The following is a 26859-nucleotide window of genomic DNA, read 5'->3' on the forward strand; positions in this document are numbered from 1 at the left end:
GCCACCCATATATCTTCTTTGCAGAAATCTCTGTTCAGATCTTTTGCCCACTTTTTAATTGAGTTGTTGGTTTTTTTCTTGTTGAGACTTTCTTTTTATTTTTCAAAAAAATATGCTTCTTATCTAAATATTTAATACTCTGTTAGATAAGTACATTTTAAAATTATATTTTTTTCTACTTAATCCCCTGTTATTGAGTCCCACCTGGTAGCCTATGGGCTTAATCTAACCTGTTTTCTCTAGAAAGAGCAGAGTTGAAATGTTTTTGAGCTTGAATGCCGTTACACAAGTCGCACCCTCCTTCATCACAGCCTTCCTTCCTCGTCTGAGCCACAGCTACTTCTCACTCTTCTGCTACTTGGGTCGGATCCTAATAGGCATTTTGTTCACTGTTCCTGCTCCAGTGTCTCTTCTCTTCATTCAAAAATTAGAAACAAGCCAAGAATGCCTACTCTTTTCATTATTTAACATTGTTCTAAAAATTCTGGTTCTTTCAATGAGACATGAAACAGAGAGGCAAGAGAAAATAATCTTAATTTTGTTTTTAGAAATTGTTAGTATAGCTAAAAACCAAGAAAATCAACTGTAAAGCTTTAAAATCTTTGAGAGTAATTTTTTAATACTTCAAATAACTAAATGATCACATTTTTATTCATTCAACAAGTATTTGTTGAATACCTACTATGTGTTGGTCATTGTTCTAGATGCCATGTGTACTGCAATGGAAAAAAAATAAAGCCTCCTTGAAGAGGCTTACATTCTGCTTCATGAAGTCAGAAAATAAACAAGTATATATGTTTGTTAAACGGTGAGAAGTGCAATGGAAAAATATTAAGCCAGACAGAGGTATATAGGTGCAGGGTGAGAGTGGGTGTGAGTAGGAGTGTGATTTTGTAAGGGGAGTTGAGGAGAGCCGCACAATTAAGATGACGAAGTGATGGTGTGAGCTGTCTGGTAGGGAAGGGCCTTCTAGGCAAAAGAAGTAGCAAATGCGAAGGCCGCAACACAGAAGTAGTTGAGATGTATTCAAGGAAACAGCAAGAAAGCCAGCGTCTCCTGAGCAGCGTGGGCAAGGATAGAAGGGGAAATAGGTGAGAAGTAGCAGAGAGCCAAATCATAAAGCATCTTGAAAGCTATTTGTAAGCACTTTGGGTTTTATTCTGGATGAGATGGGAAGTCATCAGAGGATTTTGGCAAAATGATATAGTCTGACTTAAATTTTTAAAGGCTGCCCTTTGAAAATAGAATCCAGGAAGGCGTGTTTGTTAGTGACGTGCCAGCTCCTACAACAAAGGGAACCACAAAATGCAATGGCTCAAACAAAACAGAAGCTTATTTCACACGTAAAAGTGTGGGTTCCAGCTTGGCAAGTGGCTCCTTTCCACATGGTCATTCAGAGGCCCCCGTTTCTCCCATCTTGTTTCTCCAGCACTTCCTTGGTGCTGTTTTCATCTGCATGGTTAAAGCCCAGTTGTAAGCTGTCCGTGCTCAGGCTCACAGAAAAGGGACAAGATGGAGAAGCTAAAAATTGTCTTAAAATCTGTACTCATAAAGGCTCTGGCCCAGAAGTGGCACATGTCTCTTCCTCTCATATTTCTTTTTTTTTGCAAAATATTTAGATTCAATTTATCAAAGAGAAAGCCAAACACGTACCTCTCGTATTTCTTGGAGTCAGAGATGATTCCAAAGTTTTTGGCCTGAGCAGCCAAGAAGATAGAGTTGCTACATACGGAAATGGGAAAGACTGCCAGAAGAGGAAGTTTGAAACCAGGAAAGTTCAGTTTTGGACATGCTGAATTGGAAATGCCCACTGGGGACACCCAAGTTGAGATATGACTTAGGCAATTGAATATCTGAGTCTGAGCAAGATATAGGCGAGAGGTTTAAGTTTGGGGAATCATCAGCGTATAAAAATCATGAGACTGGACGAGGGCATAAGCATAATGGAGAGGAGATGTGGAGTAACCAAATGATGCTGAGATGGAGCAGCCAGTGAGTGAAAAAGAAAAGGGGGTCTGGGCAACAGAGTGGTTCCAGTTTCTTCATATAAGTGAAGCTAGTGTTTCAAGAAAAAGGGAGTAAGCGACAAATTTCTCCACACTCAGTATAGATTGGTACAGGTGTCTATGGAGAGAGGAATATCTTTCCTGCATACTAAAAGTAACCATTTAGATAATATAATAGAGTATGCCATTGTACAGCATCCATGAGGAAAGAAAACAAAGTATAGGGTATCCATAAAATCTTTATACAGTTTGAATTTTTAAGAATCTGTTTCTGTATTTTATATAAATATTCTATAAAATGCAACAGTATATTTAACTCGAGATTTGGCATAGTAAAATGCAAAGATATTAACTTTTAACCTATTCACCACTATTTTAATTCACCTGGATATAGCTGTCCAATATAATGTAGGGTTTATTAAGTGAATATAGAAGAAAGTAATTTGAACAAATGACTCATTAACAGTTTTGTTTAAATCTTGATACATTTCCTCTGTTGTATCTTTACAAATTATTTATATCAAGTAGCAGTAAATTTGTTAAAAATTCAAACTGTGCTAGTACTTTAGGGACATCCTGCACAGTGGGAAAAAAAGATCTTATTTATAACTGGCACAAAATATAAAATGCTCAAGTGACTAACCTTAACAAAAAATGAGACAACATATATGAAAAGAACAACAAAACTCTAAAAGGAAATATAGGAGAGCATGTGGTTTAAAATAAGAAATATGCCATTTCCTAGGTTGTAACCTAAATACTGTACAACCATCAGTTTTTCCCAAATTAATTTCTAAAGTTAATGTAATTCAAATCAGAATCTCAAAGGAATTCTTTTTCTGGTAGAGCAAAGAAAGTTTCTCAGCAGACTCCATCTAAAATAGGATGAGCAGGTGCTGTTCACTGAGAACACAGGCGCTCAGACTCCTCAGGCGGCTAGAGGATGTTTAAGGCTGTCAGCGCTTCTGAGTGCAGCTTGGGCACACGTCATGTGTTTGAAATAAGGAATTCTCACTGTCTTTCATTTCTAAGAGAGTATTTCCAATTTCAATTTCTTTTACTCAAGAATTGTTTTAAAACTGTTATATATGACTAATTTATTTCATTATATTGTGGCAAAAAAATTACTGCAATTTCTCCATTTTTAGAATATATTGAAATTTTCTTTTAGGTGTCATAAATGAATAAATATTTTTAGAGTTCTTTGAACTTTTAAATCAAAATGTATACAAGTAGATCAATGGAACAAAATAGAGAGCCCAGAAATATATACACACAAATATAGTCAGGTCATCTTTGACAAAAGAGCAAAGGCAATTCAATGGAAAAGGATAGTCTTATCAACTAGCGGTGCTGAACAACTGGACACCTTTCACAAAAATTAACTCAATTGATTGTAACCTAAATCTAAAACACAAAACTAGAAAATGCCTAGAAGATAACGTAGGAGAAAATCGAGGTGACCTTGGGTTTGGCATTGACTTTTTTTACATACAACACCAAAAGCATAATCTATGAAGGAAAAAAATTGATAAACTGGACTTCATTTAAATTAAAAATGTTTGCCCTATGAAAGACAAGCCACAGACTGGAAGAAAATCTTTGCAAAACACATATCTTTCAAGAACTGTTATCCAAAATATACAAAGAACTCTTAAAACTCAATAATTAGAAAGCAAACAGCCTGATTTAAAAATAGGCAATGGATCTGAACAGACACTTCACCAGAGAAGATACACACATGGCAAATAAGCATATGAAAAGATGCTCCACATCATATGTCATTAGAAAATTGCAAATTAAAAAACAATGAGATACCACTGTACATCCACTGTATCTCAAAATATAATGGCCAAAATCCGGAACACTGACTACACTAAATGCTGGCAAGGAGTGGGGCCAGGAGCTCTTGCTCACTGCTGGTGGGAATGCAAGTGGTACAGTAGCCACTTTAGAAGAGAGTTTGGCAGTTTCTTACAAAACTGACACCACTCCAGCCAGTCATATGCTCAAGGAGTCCCTGATATCAGCATCTGGTCCAGAAAGCCAGGGTATTTTACTGGTGCCATGACTGAGCAAATACTGGGCTCCTCCCAGAATGGGCTTATCTGACCTAGTCAGCAACCTCCTTAAGCTGAGCATCTCAGCTTTGGAAGCTTGCATCTTTTTAGTCTTTGCTAACTACGTGTGTGTGCAAATGTTTTTATAGGCACTGGGGGTAACGCCTAGAGGAATGAAGAGCTCTCTGGGTCCCTATTTAGATGGGTTTATTTTTGTATTCAATATATAATAGTAATCCATAGTATGGCTGTGGTAACAGCAATAAAAGAAATGAATGATTTATTCAGCAATAATAAGAAATGAGCCATCAAGCCACAAAAGACATGGAGGAACCTTAAATGCACATTGCTAATTTTAAAAAGCCCATCTAAAAACACTGCATACTGTATGACATTCTGGAAGAGGCAAAACTAGGCGAACAGGAAAAGATCAATGATTACTAAGGGTTCTGGGGGAGGGTGGAGGGATGGATAAGTGGAGCACAGGAGATTTTTAGGGCAGTGAAACTATTCTGCATGATACAGTGATGATGAACACGTGTCATACATTTGTCAAAACCCATGGACTATACAATGCAAACAATAGACTCTAATGTAAACTGTGAACGTCAGTTAATAATGTATCGATATTGGCTCATCATTTGTAACAATCATACCACACTAAGATGTTAATAATAGGAGAAACTAGGGGAGGACACGGGTATTACCGGGACTCTATGTACTCTGCTCAATTTGTCTATAAACCTAAAATTGCTCTAAAAAGTTAAACCTATTTATTAAAAAAGATTTTTGTATATGTTTGTATGTATATATGACTGATTTTTTTTCTGAGTCGAAGTAGATGTATGGCTAGATTGAACCAACCTTGAGTACAGAATATCCCCAATAATGTTATATAATATTTTGTGCCTTGAATTCAGTTCTACTTTGATATTTATATTACTGTTCATCTCTTGTCTTATTTTCCTGATTTACCTTTATCTACCCATTTCATTCGTTTCAACCTTTCTGTTTCATTTTGTTTAAGTATATTGTTTTTTAATTGGGAAAAATATTTGTTTTAAGAAATAGAAGTCATAGGTTTTCTAATTACACATTAGCTTCCAATAGCTTCACATGTACTTCACATCAAATATCTATTTGTTACTCATTTTAGGGTTAAAATTTGTGCCTTTCCTCCTTTTCATATGTTTGGAGTTTGCTGTTTTAAAATGTTCCTACTATATTAGGTAGTTAACAAGTCTTTGAAACTGCTCTAAAATTACTTTATTTCTCTTTTCTCTAAAACCTTTAGGACAAAGTTGCTTTAGGAGCTAAGCCCTATAAAGAAGAAATTGAAGAGCTCAAAACAAAGCTGGTGAAAATAGACCTAGAGAAGATGAGAAATGCCAAGGAGTTTGAAAAGGAGTATGTCTTTGTCTTAATTGAATATGACTTTAGTAGCTTAAATTTCCTTTCTAAACTGTATAAATTTAAAATATATTAAGATATTGTTATTGCTTTTTATAAAATAAATACAAACATCTACAGATTTTAAAGTTATTAAATTCTCATTATGTATGCAAAGGTTTTGAAAACAAGCACAATTCTGATCAATTACTGACATACTATGTCTTTGGATACTTCTTGTTCAATCATATAGGAACAGCTTAAAAATGGCCTTTTTTGTTTGAAAGTGAATATTAAGAACGTGTGTGTGTTTTTAGCAGTTTGTCTAAGGTTTCTGTTGGTTCTCTTAATTTCATTTGTTCTTCCTATTGTATTTTTGTGTAAGGTTTTATTTCCTTTTAAATTGTAGTACTTAGTGCCCAAGAGCATATTCCCTTTTTATTGATTTATTTATGTATAGTACCATATACAATAGCATGCCTAAAGTTCTTTGTGGTATAGCATAATGAAAAGAACATTAAACAGAGAGTCAAGGAAACTGAATTAGAAATATAATGTTGCCACTTATTAATATGTCACCTCTGACTCCTCACACTTTTTATTCTTCCTGTAAATGTTTAATAAATGTTTAATGATGATATCTAATTTTGCCCAAAAAGTCGCACTCTGAATCTTCATGCATTCTAACCAGCCTTCTATTGATAGGACTGTTGGTTTTAGTGGAGCATCATTAAAAAGGCAATTTTAGTGGCCAGCCCAGCGGCACGGTGGTTAAGTTTGCACATTCCACTTCGGTGGCCCAGGGTTCACCATCCTAGGTGTGGACCTACACATCACCTGTCAAGCCATGCTGTGGTAGGCATCCCACATATAAAGTAGAGGAAGATGGGCACCGATGTTAGCTCAGGGCCAGTCCTCCTCAGCAAAAAGAGGATTGGTGGCAGATGTTAGCTCAGGGCTAATCTTCCTCAAAAGAAAAAAATTTTTTTAAATAAATGCAAAGCAATTTTATATAGAATAGAATCAGCAGATACTTTCAGTCTCTAAGAAAGGCAGAAAGTCTCATAATTTAGCATTGCCAATTAACACTCAAGCAAATAATTAACAGAATGTCTTTTTCTCCTGGGTGCAATGAGCAGACTGTGACCTCTGACTGTGTCACCTCAGATCAGAGCTGCAGTCGAGTGTGCTTTCCTTACAGTGTATACAGAAGGTGCTTTTGGTTTTACGCTTTGGTAATTGTTGTACCTTCAAGAGGTTTCTAGGACCTCATGATAACAACCCAATTATTTGTTTTATGGTGCCCCTGAATGTAATTTTGCTCAATATCCAGTTAATAATACCTATTGGGCTTTCAGAAATTTTAAAAGAATTGGTTTCTCAATGTTAAAAAAAAATTGCCCCTGCAGCCAAACAGAACACTTCCAATTTGATGGTGTTATTTATGGCTATAAAGTGCATGATACCAGGGGGTATCGTGAGGGCTTACCTACTGCTGCTTATGCATATCATATCAATGTGATGTATCTTATCAGAAAATTCTTGACAGCAGTTCTGTTTATTCTTCCATTAAAAATTAGTTGCTGGCCTTTTACATATTTCTGTTGTTATTCTTAATAGAATTACTTGTACAAAAGCCACTGTAGAACATCAAAAAGAAGTTATAAGGCTATTGAGAGAAAATCTTAGACGAAATCAGCAGGCCCAAGATACTTCAAGTAAGTAGAAAATGCTGATATTTCCAGATCTTTTTCCATCTTACTTCTCAGTATACTTACACATTTTGAAGACTGCTATTATATATATGACAGTCAAGAATAAACCTGTTAATCACTAATTTATAAAGAACTATTTTTAAAATGAATTCATTGAGATCATATTTATCCTGTGATACCTCCTTAAGTTTCCTGTAATCTCAACTATTTATCCATTATAGATTCTTAAAAACTATGAATGTAACCTGTGCGCTATCAGATCTTTACATATTAGTGAAGATACCTTCAGTAGTATACAAGAATGACTTACCTGTCAAGGTAGACGTACCCTTCCCAATAAAACACAAGCATATCTTAATAGATTTTAACCATGTGCACTGTAAAAACATAGTATACAGTAAATATTATCCTACTTGTTGTTGGTACTGAAAATACAGACTTGATGCTTACTGGCAAACTCTTTGAAACTTATCTTAGATACAGTTTTCAAATCTAATCATCAAATTTCTGCATATACATTCCTCAAACTGTATCTTTTCCCATATTTCTGTCTCTTATGTTTCATTTGAAAAGAGAGAATGCTGAACAGTACTTGGGGCAGCTTTGTGTAGTGGGTCCAGCATCGAAATAACGTCACGAACAGTTCTCTAAGCTGACTGCCCTCACTTAACAGCCTGTGAAATCATGAGGAGAACGCCTGACCTTCTAGATTGGATATAGACTTGTAAGGATCAGGCTAAAAGTTGTGTGTGAAAGCACACTGAAAATTCTAAATGTCAGGCAAATGCAAGATGATGTTTGTGTGTATTATTGTCCACGCATTGTCTGGTGCTTGTTTAGTTTGAACTGCCCTAGTGTCCATTGCAGGATAATTGCAGCTCCTACCTGGAAAACTTCAAGGGGTAAAAATAGAACTTTTGTTGTTAGAGAAGGGTCAGGATGATTCCTTCTAATTTGTGACTTTCAGGTACGTGTTGTACCTGAATTCAGAATAATTCAAAAGGAAATGGACATTGAGTGTCTTCCCCACACTCATCTTGCCCCTCCCTTGTAAACAGTCAGTGACCCAGTGGATCATTCCACTTTCTAAGCACCTCACACTTTTATGCAATTTTACCTAAAATTTACAAAACAGTTCTTTACATTACTTGTACACATATGGTGTAAAATACTGAATAGTATATTCTTTAATAGCAGTCTAAGGTTTATTTAGTTAACAAATACGTGTTGAGTATTGGGAGCACATTGACTGCCTTGGGGTGGACCCCACACACGCTGTGTGGTGGAAGCAGCCCTCCAGGGGACCCCACTGGCGTCGAGAGTAGACAGTGAAGGGCAGCTCCGACTGCTGCCGTCACCGTGAGTGATCCTAGCAGGTGGTGGTGGTGGAGGTAGTGGGTGGAGAGAAGCAGGGGTTCCGCAGATACTTAGAATCCATGATGGAATTGGCATAGGAGGTGAGGGAAGAGGAGGAAGTCAAGGATGACGTTCAGGGAGATGGTGCTGAGATGTTTTGTTTTTTATAGTGATTTATTGAACTTACTAATGTTTGCTTTATTGTGAACTTTGGAGATAATTAAAATTATCACCTGTCTGTGTGTTTGCCTCCCACAGTGATATCAGAACATACTGATTCTCAGCCTTCAAGGAAACCCTTAACCTGTGGGGGTGGCAGCGGCATTGTACAACTCACAAAAGCTTTTATTTTGAAAAGTGAATATATATGGCTAGAAAAGGAAATTTCTAAGTTAAAGCAGCAAAATGAACAGTTAACAAAGCAAAGGAATGAACTGTTAAGGTAAGATCTGCTTACCTGATACAGGAATTATGCTTATGGTGGTACGTGTGGGAGAGGATGATGCCTACACATGCATATATATTTTTTGCAGTGGGCAACCCCTCACACATATAGGGGAAGTAATTTTTAGAGCTCATGTAATGTGTCTTTTTTAAAAGGAATGAGAATATGGTAGCACCATTCCAGAGGTTTGCTATCCATCAACTGACCTTTTTTTTTTCCTGAGGAAGATTCGCCCTGAGCTAACATGCCAATCTTCCTCTATTTTTAGTATGTGGGCTGCCAGCACAGCATGGCCACTAACAGAGTGATGTGGGTCCACACTCGAGAACCAAACCCAGGCTGCCAAAGTGGAGTGCCCGGAACTTAACCACTAGGCCACAGGGCTGGCCCATCAACTGATTTTAGCTAAGCCTGTTTTTAACTAAGCCAAGAACCAAAAAGTAAACCAAGATCTTTGAGGGGAGCTTAAATATGCCACAAATATGCCCAAGTCAGTGAGGCTTTACTCAAAGGAGAATCCCTGAGGTCCATTATTGTAGCCCATTAACCTTTATAAACAGTTGTAAAAAATTTAATTAATTGGCTTCTACCAAAGATTAGAATCTTGTGCTAATCTTTACTAATGATGCAATAGAAGAAAAATAGGCATTAAATAAATATGCAAATAGCTACTGTTCTGTGTGAGGCTATTAAACAACAAAAAAAGCAAACAGGACATTATGAAAGGGTCCAACAGAGGGATCAGACCTTATCTAGATGTGGGGAGGGGCGGTGATCAAGAAACTAATATGTAAGAGTAGATCTGAAAATGAGTAGCAGTTAGGCTTGATGACAGGAGAGATGGCTAAGCCTTCTAGGCTGAGGGAACAGCATGTGCACAGGCTTTGAGTCAAAGAGGAAAGTGGAACAGAAAGACATGCAGTGTGGCCAGAGCATACAGAATGAGGCAGAGTAAGTGCAAGATGCGATGCCAGAGGCCACTGGTCCAGATTACACATTGCAGGTCATTCTGAGGCAGCTGGGGTGGTCTCCTAAATGTAACGGGAGGATTACCACCACTGGAGGATTTTAAGCTGGGGCCTAATGAGCTCATACGGCGTCTCTAGCTGCTAGAGCAGAATGGGGGGGAACCCAAAAGTGTGAGGTTGTATCAACACACTTGGCTGACTGATCAAAGAAAGGAGAGCAGGGCCTAGGATTGCTTCCCAGGCTTCTCTGAAGGAGTGAATAAATGCAGGCAGCATTTCCTGTGGGAAGCAACACTATAAGTAATCCAGAAAAGCACAGTGTAATATATCTTTTAAAATAACAAAGGTACATTAAAGATTTATCCATCCAGAAGACTAACTTATCAAATTATTGCCACAGAGTATCAGTAGATAAACCATGCTGGACGACATCACTGATTCATTTGAAACCTAATATCATACTTTTCAAGATTCTGTGATCACGGAGATTTAGTACAATTTTTCAATTTATATTGACCTCATTTCATTTTCTGAACTGTGGAAATAATCCAAACTTAGGAAGCATTAGGTTGAAATTAAAATGTAAATATGATAAAATGGTAAATTATATGTCACATATATTTTACCACAATTAAGAAAAAAAATTTTATGTAAATATGAATATATTTCTGGAATTGAGCAGTCTTACAGTCTCTTTTATTTTTCCCCACATTTAAGCAATAATCATCATCTTTCCAATGAGGTCAAAATGTGGAAGGAGAGAACTCTTAAAAGAGAAGCTCACAAAGAAGTGACTTGTGAGAATTCTCCAAAGTCTCCTAAAGCGACCGGACCAGCTTCTCAAGAGAGACAGCATACGCCTTCTCAATGCAAGGAACAGAATTTACAAGATCCTGTGCCAAAGGACTCACCGAAATCTTGGTTTTTTGATGGCCGATCAAAGTCTTTCCCAGCACCTCACCCAGTTCGCTATTTTGATAACTCAAGTCTAGGCCTCCGCCCAGGTGGGTAAATATACTGGTTACTTGGGGATCGGGGATAACGGTTGGAACTCATTTGTCACCTGTGGCCCCAAAGGGCAAGTTTAGACAAGAGAAGATGTCATGGAGAAGCTGCTCTGCAGAGATGTCATTTGCTGTCTCTGTGAGAAGTTTCTCCAAAGCACAGCACTGAAGTGAAATCACTTTTTACCCCGAGGGAAGTCTTATTCTGCCTCCTGAACCTTCAACTTTTCCCTCAGATAGACAAGCAGCTCTCGAGGACACAGAGAGACACCATCCTACAAACATAACTACTTTTACTGCAAAAGACCTTCTTATCAATTCAATGGGCCAGTATTTCCAGTAGCATTATATTCATTTTACACAAGCCAGATCATAGACTTATATCATTTACATATTCATTCAATGAACAGAAATTTTTGGTCTCCACCTATGTGTCACATATTGCACCCTGATGGTACATTGATAACCAAACCAGATATGGCCCCTGCCTTCCTGGAGTTCACAGTCTAGTGGGTATAGACAGTGATCAAGTAGTCAAAAAAGGTACAGTTCTAGAGTTCAAAAGCCTATGAGTTTTTAATAGGTTGTTTTAGGAACATAAGGAAGTCTTCCTTGAAGAAGGGGACTGAGATCTAACAGGTTAAGGTGAGTTAGCTTAACAAAGAGGGGAGGGGAAGGCGATTCAGGCAGAGGGAACAGGGTCGGCCCAGCTGGGAGAGACCGTAACCAGGGGAAGGGTTGGAAAACCACGTGTGGCCAGAGCGCAGTGCACACAGGTTCCTCTGGGTGAAGTCGGTGAAGCCAGAGAGAGAAGAGCCAGATGCGCAGGACTTTGTGGGTTGTGGAGAGGAATTTTTACTTCATCCTGGGAGCATGCTAGAGGAAGCCGTTGAAAGATGTTAAAGAACAGCAGGAGAACATAATGGGTTATCAATTTGAAAACATTACCTCAGCTGTAAGGTAAACTGTATATAAGCTGTATGTTGTGTTGCAACCAAACGTGTTTTTTAATAAGATGACTTTTGCTTTCCATTTTTTTCTCAGAAGAACAAACTGCTGGAGCAGAGAGTGTGGATCCTCAGCCAGGCCCTTGGCACGCCTCCTCAGGACAAGCTGTGCCCGAGTGCAAGACTCAGTAAACTCTGCTGTCACTTTTCTAGGGGCCTAGTGTTCCTTATTTAGAAATGACTGTATTTGTTACTTTATTTTTCTATCCCTGGCAATGATGTCACAGTCCAACTTAATTTCAATTCAGTTTGCACTTTGCCATTAGAAATTGAGGCATTCCAGTCATTTAGAATGGTGATAGACTGCCTTCTTCCTGAATGTGGTAATACTTTAGAAGTTGAATTGTTTTATTTATTTATATATTTTGTGAAGAATAAAGTTATTGAAGGAAATTTCCAGTCTTTCCGTGTATACATAAAATGTATACATTTTCATTAATCTCGTTATCCACATGTGACTTAGATAATACATAAATTAAAGCATCATTTAATTAACAAAATTCCTAAACCTGGGCTCCCCGCAACACATAAAGCATCTATGGATGGGCTTCACACAATCTGTAAAACCTCTGAAATTTTATCTTTTGTGTGTGGATTCAGTTTTCTAGGATACTAGGGTCCCTACTTTCTTATAACATACTCTCTGAGAGGTCTGTTACTCTATAAGAGGTTAAGAACTGTGGTTTTAGAGAGTATCTGATAGTACTTTTATATCATATGACTTTGAAAAACCATATAAAACAGCAAGTTGCATAAGGTTTAGAACAGAGTTAGTGATTTCAAGGCATTCTTGGCTCTTTGGTAAGAAGACTTATTCAAAGGGAGAGATTATTAATTGTATCATAGCCATCACTGTTAAAGTCTATGAATTGGTTATTTCCCTTACCTTAACACACTGTCACAGGTTCACTAGGGTGAAGTGAAACTGTGCCTTCCTATAACGCTGTCCCTCAGGCCTGTCCCTTGGGAGTTTGGTTTCTCCTCTGCACCCAAACCAGACATGATTACAGAGCTGCAGGTTGATTCTCTACGATGTTCACTCCTCCACTGAATAAGAGTATTGCAAAGTAGTAGGTATGTTCACCTGGGTAATAAAACGACTTTAAGGCCATTAAAAATATAATCAGTCTTAAAAATAGATGATGACATAAAGAGATGGAAAGAGATTCCACGCACATGGATTGGAAGAATAAACACGGTTAAAATGTCCATACTACCCAAAGCAATCTACAGATGTAATGCAATCCCAATCAGAATCCCAATGACATTCTTCATGGAAACAGAACAGAGAATCCTAAAATTCATATGGGGCAACCAAAGACCCCAAATTGCTAAAGCAATCCTGAGAAAAAAGAACAAAGCTGGAGGTACCACCATCCCTGACTTCAAAGTGTACTACAAAGCGATAGTGATCAAAATGACATGGTACTGGTACAAAAACAGACACACAGATCAGTGGAACAGAACTGAAAGCCCAGAAGGAAAACCACACATCTATGGACAGCTAATCTTTGACAAAGGAGCTGGGAACATACAATGGAGAAAGGAAAGTATTTTCAACAAATGGTGTTGGGAAAACTGGACAGCCACATGCAAAAGAATGAAAGTAGACCATTATCTCATGCCATACACAAAAATAAAATGGATCAAAGACTTGAAGATAAGTCCTGAAACCATAAAACTCCTAGAAGAAAATATAGGTAGTAGACTCACTGACATCAAACTTAAAAGGATCTTTTTGAATACCAGGTCTTCTCAGACAAGGGAAACAGAAGAAAAAAATAAGTGGGACTTCATCAGACTAAAGAGCTTCTGCAAGGCAAAAGAAACTAGGATCAAAACAAAAAGACAGCCCACCAAGTGGGAGAAAATATTTGCAAATCATATATCTGACAAGGAGTTAATCTCCATAATATATAAGGAATTCACACAACTGAACAACAAAAAGACAGCACAATCAAAAAATGATCAGGGGATAAGAACATTTTTCCAAAGAAGATATACAGATGGCCAAGAAACACATGAAAAGATGTTCAACATCACTAATCATCAGGGAAATGCAAATCAAAACTACACTAAGATACCACCTTACACCTGTTTAAATGGCTATAATCACTAAGACTAAAAATAACAAAAGTTGGAGAGGGTGTGGAGAAAAGGGAACCCTCATACACTGCTGGTGGGACTGCAAACTGGTATAGCCACTATGGAAAACAAGATGGAGGTTCCTCAGAAAACTAAAAATAGAAATACCATATCCAGTTATTCCATTACTGGGTATCTACCTAAACAACTTGCAATCAATAATCCAAAGAACATATGCACCCCTGTGTTGATAGCAGCACTATCCACAATAGCCAAGACCTGGAAGCAACCCAAGTGCCCATTGACCAATGATTGGATAAAGATGATGTGGTATATATACAATGGAATACTACTCAGCCATTAAAAGAAGACGGATCCATCCCATTTGCAACAACATGGAAGGACCTGGAGGGAATTATGCTAAGGGAAGTAAGACTGAAAAAGACAAACACCAGATGATTTCACTCACATGTGGAATATAAACAAACACATGGACAAAGAAAACAGTTCAGTGGTTACCAGGGGAAGGGGGTGAGGGGTGGGCATAGGGGGTGAAGGAGAACACTTACGTGGTGACAGACAAGAAACAATGTACAACTGAAATTTCACAATGATGTCAACTCTTATGAACTCAATAGAAATTATATATATATATAAGATCAGTCTTCAGATATCCAGTCTAGTAGAATGTTGCTTAACTCTTGAATTTGGATATCTTTCATTCCTCAGATTTGGGAAGTTTTTGGCCATTATTTCCTCAAATAAATCTTTTGTCCCTTTCTCTTTCCTTCTGGAAGTTCCATGATGCATATATTGGTCCACTTGCTGATGTCCCATAAGTACCTTAGGCTCTCTTCACTTTTCTTTATTCTTTTTTCTTTTTTCTTCTCTAACTGAGTAATTTCATATGACCTGGTTTCAACTTATTGATTCTTCTGCTTGATCAAGTCTGCTATTGAACCCCTCTGTGAATTTTTCATTTTAGTTATTTGTATTCTTCAGCTCCAGAATTTCTGTTTGGTCCTTTTTTATAGTTTCCATCTCTTTAATATTCTCATTTTGTTTGTGCATCATTTTCCTGATTTCATTTAGCTGTCTATTGGTGTTCTCTTGTAGATCATTGAGCTTCCTTAAAACTATTATTTTCAAGTGTTTGTCAGGTATTTGTTCATAGGTCACCATTTCTTTGGAGTTGGTTTCTGGAGATTTAGTTTGTTTCTTTGATTGCATCGTGTTTCTCTGTTTCTTTGTGTGCCTTTTGATTTTTTTGCTGACTTTTATGCATTTGAAAAATAGCCACCTCTTCCAGTCTTTATGGGCTGCTTCATACAGGGGAAGACCTTCATCAGTCAGCCCAGTTATAGATTGTGGGCCCTCTGAAAGCTTTTGGGCAGATGTGACTCTCTAGGCTTGTGTGTGTGATTTGCCAATTAGAGAGGTTTGCCAGTTTCTTTTTCAGGAGCTCATAATCTCTTGCTCCCTCTAATATCTGTCTGTAGTACTGCAGCTTCTTTGGTGCTGCATCAGGAAGCCACCCCACTCTCCTTTGTTCTCATTGGCCCCCAGGCATCCAAATTACGTCAGCTCCCATCAGCACCCCAAATCAGGTGAGATAGAAACCAGTCCCAATGGCAGCCCTCCAAAACGCTGGCACATAAGACACACGCTCTGCTCTCCTCCCTCCCTCCCTCCCGAGGATGAAGCTTCGAGTTGGGCACCTACTCCTGATGGTGCTGAGCCACGCTAGGCTCTGTCTGGTGCCAGACCATGCCAGTTCCATCAGCAGTTCGGGTCAAGTGAGACAGAAACCAGTCCTTCAGGCAGCTCTCCAAAAAGACGGAACTGTGAATGAATTTTCCTCTCTTTTCTTTCCCCTGCTCCTCACGATGGAGGAGCTGTAAGCAGGGGTGAGCTGTGCTGGCTTGGGGGAGAGGTGGTCGCAGGGAAAATGAAAGGGCTCTTCTGCCTAGTTTCAGGGTGGAAGTTGTTAGCTTTGCCCTTACCCAGGGGACTGCAACTTCTTACCTGGCTTCTGAAGTTCTCACAAAGATACTTTGGTCCATGTATTGCTGTTAAGACAGTGTCTCTGTCAGGGAAGAAGAGCTGGGACTTTGTATTCCTCCATCTTGCTGATGTCTCCCTCAGAATGTTGCTTAACTCTTATGACCTGAGTTTCAGTGTCATGATGAAAGATTGTGAAGGAACAATGATGAAAGTTAGCAATGGAAACTTGCGAGAATGTTAAAAAGCAGTAAGATGGTCAGACGACGCTAAAATCTGAAAAGTCAAGTCAGGACCAGAGAAGACAAAATACAGTATTGTTCATAGGAAACATTTTCTTGAGAGCCTAGCAGAATCATGTTCAGGAAACTTATTGAGAGCCTGCCATTCATACTCAAATATTTAACTACCTTCTACTGTGTGCTGATCACTGGTCTAGGCACCGAAAGGCACTGCCTTTGTGGGACTCATGTTGTAGCTGGAAAACAAATAACTCATACTTTTAATATGAGCTGATCACAATGTAAGGGTGAAAAAGATATGGTCCCTAACCTTAAACAAATTTAGTCCACTGACTATACAGGGGGTAAGCAAATATCTGCAATACCATGTGACTTAGGCGGTCGTAGAGTAAGCATAATTGTTGAAGATCTGTGAATAAAGGGAGGCTGAAGACAGCTGCATCGAGAAAGAGGTACCTGAGTTGGCCTTGATTAGGGAACTCTCATATTCATAAAAAGTCTATTCCAAAATCCTCAAAAGTCAAAGGAAAGGTATTGGCGCTGGCCCCATGGCCAAGTGGTTAAGTTCGCATGTTCTGCTTTGGTGGCGTGGGGCTCACTGGTTCAGATCCTGAGCGTGGACCTACCACCGCTCATCAAGCCATGCTGTAGCAGTGTCTCACATAGAAGAGCTAAAATGACCTACAACTAGGATATACACCTATGTACTGGAGCTTTGGGGAGGAAAAAAAAAAAGGAAGATTGGTAACATGTTAACTCAGGGCCAGTCTTCCTCACCAAAAAAAAAGCATAAAAAAAAAGAAAGGAAAGATGTTGTTAGGAACACAAGGAGCACAGCTGCGTGTGATTACAGTCATTAGACCCAGTGTTAGAAGCTACAGTGGGGCAATGAGAGACAGTTTTACCAAAGACCTTATGTGAACACAAGCAGAAACTAGGGCAGGGTTTTAAAAAATCTTTAAGGGTAATTTTTACCATCCATTATAATTGAATTTCTAATAATCATTCACATTTTTAAGTACAAATGTAACAACTATTGTACATGCCAAGTCCTTCCTCCTCACAACATCCCTGAGGTAGGTGCTATGCCTACCTTCATTTTACAGATGTGAAACAGGTTTGGTCAGCTGGGTAACTTACTCACTTAGCTGGTGAGGGAAAGATGTGGGACTTACCTGCATCTTTCTGACTCCACAGTCTGTTCTTAACCACTGTGACTGTTACGGATACACTTAGCTCCAAGAACAAAAAACCTGAAAAGTGACTAAAGTTTATTTTTCTCACATAAGAAGTCCAGAGGAGTTACTTTAGGGATTTTGTCTTAAGCCTGTCTTCAAGGAACTAGGTTCCTTTTCTTCCCTATTGTCCTTAGTGTGTGCCTCTGACCTCAGACCAAGTCACAAAATGGCTGCTAGGTCCCAAGGCATCATATCCACGTTCCAGGACCGCCCCCCCCTCAAAAAAGGAAGGAGCAAAAGCCAAAGGCCTTTCTATCCAAGAAGAAAGGCCTCCTCAGAAACTCCAGCCCACATTTCATTGGCCAACCCTAGCAGCAAAGGAAGCTGGCAATTTGAGAGTTTTGTTTTCAGCCCCTTGACACAAATAATCCACATCAATCTACAAATCAAAATTGGGGTGAATTTATTATGAGTCAGGTCTGAGGACTAGCCTGGGGCCTTCCTCCCCCAAGGAAGGAAGGGCACCAAAGAAGTGGGGTGTACCGAGTGGTTATACACAGTCTTGGAACAAAGAGCATCCATCATATATGGCAGGAATATCCCTTTTACAATTATCGTGAGATGCTTTGCTGGCCCAGCAGGTCAGAGGTCAGTAGGTCAGTGGTCACAAGGTGGGTGGTCACACAGTGAGCACAGCAGGTCCATAATTAATCCTTAGTTTAGGGAGAGATGCATATTAAAGGAAATGCCGATGTGGGGGGAAGCTACCTCCTTATCTTTAAGGGCATTGTTCTTGTCTTTGGGACATTGTAAGCGTTTAAAGCAGATGTACAATGCATGCTCAACAGACCTTTCTGGAAAAACAAGGTCAGGTCAAATTAGTTTCAAACCAAATGGCTTCCTCATATCCTCCAATATAGCCTACTGCTTGTCATTTATTTATCACCCTTACAGTGTAGGAGGCAGGTGAAAGTGAGTTGGGTGGGTGCTGAGTGAAGCCACTTAAACAGCACGTGCACAAACAACCTACACACTCACTCTGCTCAGTTACCTGCCTGAGAAAGTTGGAGTTACGAAGCCTAGTGTAGAGGGCTCACGTGACCCAGTCCTTTCTTTTCCTTCTTGTGTCTCTGTTCTCTTCAGCCAGACTTGGCTTTTTGCTCTTACCCAGCATGTTCTTTCCTTGAAGCCTCCACACTCCCACTGAGGCTCAACCTGCTCCCTGACGCCACCGCCAGTGCAGTCAGGACGCCTGCATTCCGCCACTAAGCGTGTATTAGTGTTAGAAGAGACGGCGCGTCACAAGAGAACCACAACCATACCTTCAACGCGAGAGAACGTGTGCTGCCCTCTCAGCAATCATGTCAAGGGCCAGGAGAGAAGGCTCTAGTATCTTCAGTGACCTGGGCTCCTTCTGTTTCGCGGCTCTGCCGTCTTCCACATGCGACTTCTGCCTCATTCCATCTTGAACACCGCAGAACGGCACGTAGTAGACACAAACGACAGGGACTGAGAGGGGTCAAAGCCAAGGGAGTGGTTTCCAGTCCTGAGCATGCTGCGGGGGCTTTTTCCGCTTTTCACCGTTTACTCGGAGTTAGCAGTTCGACCTGAGCTCCACTAGACGGCAGCACGTACACACATTGAGTATACCAATGTGCGAATCCTTAAAAACTCAAGGAAACAGAACCAGCAAACTCGGAAGAAACCTGAACTACACATCCCAGCATTCATCATTAAGCGCCTGACTTGTCTGCACGAAGGTCGGTCTCCGTTTGCCGCTCGCGCAGTGACCTGGAGGACGCCATCCACCTGCTGCTACTCTAAAGTAAGATTTCCTGGTATTTTTTCAATGAAACTTTAAATGGACTGGGAAAAGGAGATGTTTAATTTTTATGTGTTGCTTTGCTCTGCACGTTACTTATTTCAGGAAATCTTAGCAGTTAGATCAGGATTAGGGTGCATTTGGAAGTCTGGTATCTTAAGTTTTTCAAAATAACCAAAGAAGAGAGGATTTTTCAGTGAACATTTTTCTTCCGGGTTCATGAAGACAGAATTCCCGAAAATGCTCTGCCTCTGATAACGAAAAATTAACACTTTGATTCCAGTGTTTACAGTAAGAAAGCCATCACGTTTGCTTTTCATGTTGGAATTTACCATTTCAGGCCATGTTTGCAACTCATTTTCCCAAAAACTCTGTTTTAGCGTGGCAGTGCAGTTGACCTAACAGTAAACCTTCGGCTCCAAACTCCGGGCCCAGAAAGGCGGGGAGGCCGCCCGGAGCCCGGCGCCCAGAGCCGCGGGGCGCACGGGCTCAAGTCACAGCGTTTGATCCGCACGCTCAGGACTGGGGGTGGGTAAAGGTTCCTGGAGTCTCTCATTCCTAAAGTACATATTGAAAATATCTCAACTCTCCCCAAGTTTAAAGTGAGTATGAACCTCTCGTGTAAGAAGGGGGAAAACCAGTGAAAATTTCGTTGCCTCAGAGTGGCTGGGCTTCTTGGTGGCTGGCGAGGGCGGCCGCGGTCGGAGCGCCTCCGGCAGCGGCGAGCTGGTCCCGGAGTCGGGCGCCGGCAGCTCGGGGCAGCGCTGGGAGCAGAGGGAGCGAGCGCCCGGGCAGGGGCGGGGACGGCGGGGCACCCCCTGGAACGCCCGCCTCCTGTCCGCGCGTGGACGCCGCGGGCCCCGGGCGGCCGAGGGCTGGACGGCAGGGGTCCGGGCGACACGAGGCCCGCTGGGCCGGCTGGTGGGAGGCCCGGGTGCGACGCCGGCTGGGACGCGGGAAGGAGCGCGCGAGACCGGGCCACACCTCGGGCCTTCGCCCCGCGCCCCGCCTCCCCCGGCGCGCCCGCCCCCGCCTGCCTGACGCCCCCCGGCGCGCCCGCCCCCGCCCCCGCCTGCCCGACGCCCCCCCACCCCCACCCCGCCCCGCCCCCCCCCCCGGGCGCGCCCGCCCCCGCCTGCCTGACGCCCCCCCGCCCCGCCCCCCTGGCGCGCCCGCCCCCGCCTGCCTGACGCCCCCCGCCCCCGCTTGCCTGACGCCTGCCCGCGTGAGCGCCCCCGGCGGGCGGAGCCGCGCCTGGCTGAGGAGCACGGAGTGGGGCTCGGGAGGAAAGGGCTTAGGGGCCCAGGCCGGAGAAGCCGCCTGCGCCTTCTCGGGCGCGGTGTGTGTGCGCGCGTGCTGCTTGAGTGCGTTCGCTCAACGCCCTCCCAGCTCGTTTCCCTGCCTTTCCCATCCTGAGGGGGGAAGACGGCGCCCCCACATGCCGGCCCCCGCGGCTGCTAGGGCTGGCGGGTGAAACGTGGGCCGGGGTTCTGAGCAGGCCTTCCTTCTTGGGTAGAAAGACCTTTGGCTTTTGCTCCTTCCCTTGGTGTTTTTTGGCGCGGATGCGGATATGGTGCCTTGGGACATAGCAGCCATGTTGTGACTTGGCGCGAGGTCAGAGGCACACGTTGAGAACAGCAGGATGGGGGAGAGAGCCTGGCTCCTTGAAGACCACCTCATTTGATCATCGTTTGACTCCTCGCCACCCCGACCTCAGCACTAGCCGTTCCGCGCGCCCTGCAGTCGGCACTGGTCAGACCTGATGCATGCCACCTTTCCCCCGGTCACAGTGTCTCAGTCCTGCCTGTCAGAAGTGACTGACTGTGGCTGTTAAAGCGTTAACTCCCGCCGGCTTAAGCTTGAGAAGAGGATCGGCAGCGTTATGGGGAGGCCTGCGTTTCGTCTGTCTCTCTCACCTGGACCAGGCCACATCAGTTTCCTCATCTGTAAAATGGGGGTATTGGACATGATTTGATTTTCCGGTTCTTTTGTTCAGTGACTTTCTGAGGCCGATGGTGAAATCTTTCCAAGGGACAAGGAAAAACCACAGATGAGAGTCAGCCCTGATGGCTTAGTGGTTAAAGTTTGGTGCACTCCACTTCAGCCTCCTGGTTCAATGTTAGCTTAGGGCGAATCTTCCCCTGCAAAAATAAGAATATAAATAAACAAACTAGAAATGATTGATGGTGCAAACCCAACGGAAGTTTACAGGACAGAAAGCAGGAAGGACATGCCCAGTGGCATAGCAGTGCGTGCGGGCACAGCGGGGAGGATGGGCAGGGGAGGACTCCACCCCTTCTGGATCAGCATTGGGTTCTCAAAAAACCGAAAGGTGGGTCAAGTCCAATGTCTGTCTCTTACTGAGTATCAGTTGAGTGGGCTGTGCCAAATGGTTTTGATGTACAAAGCTAGGTATCTAGAGTGGGCGCTCTTGGAGAATTCTCATGGTGGGAATATTTGTGCTGAGGTGCCATCTTCAGGTTCTTAAAGGAGTACATTGAACCATTCATTCTAGATGTTACTGCATAGGACCATGTCTACAGTGCATGCCATTAAATACACGTGTCTGTAGATTAAACCGCAGGTTCCGTTATGGGTCGACTTGATGGGAAGGTCATCGTCCTGACAGCTGCTGCTCAGGGGATCGGCCGGGCCACTGCCATAGTAAGTTACTATCTCTGTTTGCTTCCTGCCTTTGGAGGTGTTGAATCACGTGGACAGATCCCATGGCTGTTTAATTCTGCTCTACTTTTTTTTATTGGCTTTTGTGCTTCTGTTGTCTTAAGTTACAAAAATAAAAGTTGCTACTCCTGATCCCAGGCGGATGAAGCAAGGCTTACCTCACATATTTATTATGTGACATCTCATAACTTTTGACTCTGAGAACTTATTTCTTTGCCTCAGTTTCTCTGCACTGTAATAAATTTATTACAGGGGGCCTAAAGGAGTGCATAGCCCTCTGAAATCATGTCAGTTCAGACATAGGACTCCAGAGTTCTAAGACTATCAGGTTACCGTTACCTTTACCTTGTAATTTATAGCAGCTTCTTGCACATTATATTCCTCACCTGAGCTAATAATGCAGCTTAACTGTAACGGTAGGATATAGTTTGATATTTGTGAAAACACTAGTATACTCTTAGGAGGAAAAGTGTTGAAATAACCCATTTTTCTCATTATTTGGGGTTTAGTCACCTCAGAAATGGAATAAAGGCTATCAAATCACAGAATAGTAGTATTTTGAGAGGTGTTAATAACAGAATCCTAGTTTTTTAAAAACACTATTGTATTTGATGTTACTAAAAGGGACAAAGTCAGATGACAAGCACAATGTATGTCATGTTGTACTAATTAATGATAAAAATAACAAAGGGAAGGGCGAAGCGAGACTAGATAGTTTGAAATTCCACCCATGTATAAGGAAAACAATGAAAATAAGATAAAGGGAGAAAAGGCTAAAGGATTTTCTATTCATGAGAGCAGCTTAACCAAGTAAACAAAGGATTCATTTGTGTGTTGTCTTCCAGGCTTTTGCAAGAGAAGGTGCCCAAGTCATAGCCACAGATATCAATGAGTCCAAACTTCAAGAACTGGAAAAGTACCCGGGTAAGCAACTCAGCAGCTTGAACTTGGGATTCAGAGTCCATAAGGTATTATAAAAAACAGTACTCGTCTGCTGAAAGAAAATTACTTGGCTGGTCAGCTCCACCGGCCTTCTTCTTAGAGCCTGATTCTTTGATATCAAATCTATATTCTGTGAACCTACAGACAAAAATCTGTATACTTAAATATATAAAAGTTGTATACTTAAAATTTTTTTTATCCAGCATGTTGAAGGATTCAGTACCTAATTACAAAGTTGTATGTGAAATTTAACAGTTGTTGCGTTAACTTTTAATGACAACTTTCACTTCTGTGCCCTACTCAGCACAGTGCTGTCCAGTAGGAAAATGATGTGAACCACGTGTGTGATTTAAATTTCCTGTGGCTACATTTAAAAAGTAAAAAGAAACAGATGAAAATTAATTTTAGTAATGTATTTTATTTAACTAAATATATCTAAAATACCATTTTAACATACTCAATATAAAAAAAATTTATGGAATATTTTACATTCTTTTTTCATACTAAATCTTTTAAATTCACGTGTGTTGTACACTTACAGCGCATTTCAGTTCTGACTAGCTGCATTTCAAGTGCTTAGTAGCCACATGTGCCTGGTGGCTACCATATTGGAGACAGCTCAGCCCTAAAGCCACATATGATCAGAAACCCTAAGAGATCATGCAAATTATTTCGCTGTGTATCACCCCTTACTGCACCACACTGAACTCAACTCCAGCATCAAAGGACTTCAACTAGAGTTCCTCTGAAAGAAATCAGAACAGACAGCTCATTTGAAAGTTAATTCTTCCAGCAAAATAGAACAGGTTATATAATCAAATGCAAATTAGCACATTGAATTCATGAACGGAATTAGACTATGCTATTTTAATTATTGGATTGTTTATTTATTATTGGAAAATTATTTAATTTTAATAATAGGGAATTTTAACTCCAAGTCAGAAAAACGCTGTTGTACTGAAAAAGTACTAAGGGAAGAAAGTCCTCCCAAAACTTTCTCCCCTTTCTCTCCTTTTCTATGTTTATAATCTTTTCTTTCTATATCTATAAAAGAATAATAAACCATATTTTTTTTAAAAACATTAAAATAGTGACTTTCTTTTATTAGAGAATGTTTGGGGTTTTTTACTAACTATTACAGTGTGTCTCTGAGATCCAATGCTGGATCTCTCATGTCTAGCTTTCAAGTGTTTCATCCCTTCTCCTGGCCCCTCATTTCTTCTCCTTGCAATTTAGTGCAGAAATAAGTGATTATACCCTTGACTGACAAAGTTGTTTCCAATAAATAATGGAATTGACATGAAGGTAAAGTGCACAAATGGAAACAGTCTCCTGTCTCACTGCCCTGCCCTTCCCTACCCCTCACTCAGATAGGATTCAGTGTTCCTGGGGCAGTGACTCACCTCTGGGGAAAGAGCAAGCCTGCGCTCTGTTATTACTGCTGGCTCACTGAGAAGCATCTAATATAGATCATACTTCACTGTAAAGTCTTTTCTCAGAAAAGGCCTTTAGTATTCAATTTAGAGAGTGAAGAGAAAGGGAGGGAAAGAGAGGTGTGTTATTGGGAGTTCAGGATGGGGAGGATTTTAAGATTTTTATTAATGAGATTCTTAAGATTCTTAAGACCCTACCAATGGTCAACAATCCTATGAAGGCAAAATGGACAGATACTGTAATCTTTGTACTTCAAAGCAGCTACATCTACAAGACTAAACATTTTTTATGGGTATAAGTAAATAGTTTCCCTTGTTTTATGTTTCAGGTATTCAGACTCGAGTCCTGGATGTCACAAAAAAAAAACAAATTGATGAGTTTGCCAATGAAATTGAGAGAGTTGACATTCTCTTTAATGTTGCTGGGTAATTCATAACTTTTTAATTTCATTCTCCTCACAGAAAGTTTTCTATGTCTTTTATTAAAAGAAATTTGATAATATGGCCAAATTATTCTTTGTGAACCCTAATATATTCCTTAGGAAATAAAGCTGGATTTTGGACAGAATTTTTGTTACAAGTAAGATTCAGCAAGTAAAACAGCCATAGAAGTTGACATGTGCTTGGGGCCTAAAGGCACTTAAGGATACTCAAGACAACTGCTACCAATCCAACGCTGTTGATCTACCTAAGGCTGGGGACAGGCTCACACCAGTGGACTTGTCACTGATGTTCCACTAAGACTTATAAAATAAAATTAAAAACTGTTTTCCAGGAGTGTCTTTAAGGCAAAGTATATCTGCCAAAAACTGAGTACTCAGTTTATTGAAATGCGAATGTTCCCCATTTGTTGGCACAACATTCTGGCAAGTTCTTTCTACCTCCCAAGCGCAGCATTTCTTATTAGGACAATTAATCCCAGCAAAAGAAGTTTCACTCTGTTGCTTTATATACAGCACAAAGAGAATGGCTTAATTGAACTTGATAGAGTAGTACCAAACTTGCTGAACCATGCTTGAAGGATGAGAGACTGGAGCTGGAGCAGCCCCATGTGGAGCAGCTAGTGCTTGTGCTCACTCTCCCTTTTCAGGCATGACAGTAGAGATGAGGACAGTTGAGGCTTACGCAGGACTAAGTAGATAGAGTCTGATGTTCCACTTTTCTTGTGTGGTGTTAACGTTTATACTGTGGCATTGATAGAAAAATCCTAGAGCCTTCTTATGTATTTTTATGATTCTTCCTAATCATGTTTCAGTATGAAAAAAGTCTGTCTATTCATAGTTTATCATGTGTTACAATGTATGGAAATTAAAGCAACAATTTATGATTATCTATTTTATAAATAATCTGCTCATCTTTCATAGAAGAATATATTCAGAACCATGAAAAAATCAACTAGCAAAATTATTTTTTGAGCATCTATTAAATTTTCAGCAAAGTAAGGGATATAGAAATATAGCATGTGGTTCTTGCTGTCATTTGATTGAACTGGAAGTACAGTGGTACATGGGAATCACAACTGACAATATTTTATAAGTAATTACATAATCTTGGTCCAGGGGACAGTGAAATCAATTAGGACCCCATTGTTATAAAGCTTCCTTGAGGAAATGTGACTTGGAAAATAGCAAAGGCTATTTTGAGGGTTTTCTTTTGTTCTGCTTTGTTTACTCAGTATGTCAGAACTGTACAGTAGCGATATTACTTTGCTGCCCTGAGATGGTGAGATACTTGTTTTCCCTGCAACTTTGATTTCCCTTGAGAATGATAAGTTCTTGCCACCTGAGGGCACTGCTGCTCTTGAAATCAGAGTCCACTGGGGCAAGTGTCCTCAGTTGTTTGTAATGGCGTTGATATTTCCTGTGCATTTGGTATAGAGCTTCTTATGTTTGGGGGCTCCAGACACTTGCCGCCTTCTTTTAAAAGAAGGATCTTGTTTTCAAATAATGAATTTTTTACCTTAAGTTGTTGAGACACTTACTTACCTAATGTACCAAGTGATACTATGTTTGAATTGTTAAAAGTCTTGGTTAGGGAAGGGACAATGGTCTAAGTCAATAAATGAAAATAAAAATGAAAAGGAAGTGGAATAGAAATCGTTTTTAATGATAATTTTTCCCCATTGTTTAATTACTCTTCCAGTTTTGTTCATCATGGAACCATCCTGGACTGTGAGGAGAAAGACTGGGACTTCTCAATGAATCTTAACGTCCGCAGCATGTACCTGATGATCAAGGCCTTTCTTCCTAAAGTAAGGTGACCACCACCAGGATGACCACCACGTTAGTCTCCAGGTCTCCATCCTGGGCATCCAGAAAGAATCCTCACATGTGCTGAAGAGTAATGGTAGTTAACGTAATGACTAACATGTAGTGAACATAAATACCAAGGCATTTAGTATAAATTAATTCGTCTGACCTTCCAGTTCATCCATTCAAAGAATATTTATTAAGCACTTTCTACATGCCAGGCTCCATTCTAGGTGCAGAAGACAAATCAGAGAACTAAACAAAGTCCCTTCTGT

The 26859-nt window shown here is 40.7% G+C and overlaps 2 protein-coding genes across 2 annotated transcripts in view; both read left to right on the plus strand.

Annotated features, from left to right (window-relative positions):
- Positions 1 to 12343, plus strand: part of LOC139043816 (centromere-associated protein E-like) — a 79525-nt gene extending 67182 nt beyond the window's left edge. Inside the window, exons 39-43 of the mRNA XM_070503613.1 lie at positions 5361 to 5473; positions 7076 to 7173; positions 8785 to 8968; positions 10657 to 10943; positions 11988 to 12343. Coding sequence (XP_070359714.1) covers positions 5361 to 5473; positions 7076 to 7173; positions 8785 to 8968; positions 10657 to 10943; positions 11988 to 12082 — 777 coding nt within the window. The 3' untranslated portion in view covers positions 12083 to 12343. The remainder of the gene's footprint in view (positions 1 to 5360; positions 5474 to 7075; positions 7174 to 8784; positions 8969 to 10656; positions 10944 to 11987) is intronic.
- A 6529-nt stretch (positions 12344 to 18872) lies between these two features.
- Positions 18873 to 26859, plus strand: part of LOC139043813 (dehydrogenase/reductase SDR family member 6-like) — a 29948-nt gene continuing 21961 nt past the window's right edge. The window contains exons 1-5 of the mRNA XM_070503610.1: positions 18873 to 19281; positions 21851 to 21942; positions 22806 to 22884; positions 24665 to 24761; positions 26478 to 26592. Of these exons, the coding sequence (XP_070359711.1) occupies positions 21871 to 21942; positions 22806 to 22884; positions 24665 to 24761; positions 26478 to 26592 (363 nt within the window). The 5' untranslated portion in view covers positions 18873 to 19281; positions 21851 to 21870. The remainder of the gene's footprint in view (positions 19282 to 21850; positions 21943 to 22805; positions 22885 to 24664; positions 24762 to 26477; positions 26593 to 26859) is intronic.

Source organism: Equus asinus, unplaced genomic scaffold, assembly GCF_041296235.1.
Source record: "Equus asinus isolate D_3611 breed Donkey unplaced genomic scaffold, EquAss-T2T_v2 contig_378, whole genome shotgun sequence".
In the NCBI taxonomy this organism is placed as follows: domain Eukaryota; kingdom Metazoa; phylum Chordata; class Mammalia; order Perissodactyla; family Equidae; genus Equus; species Equus asinus.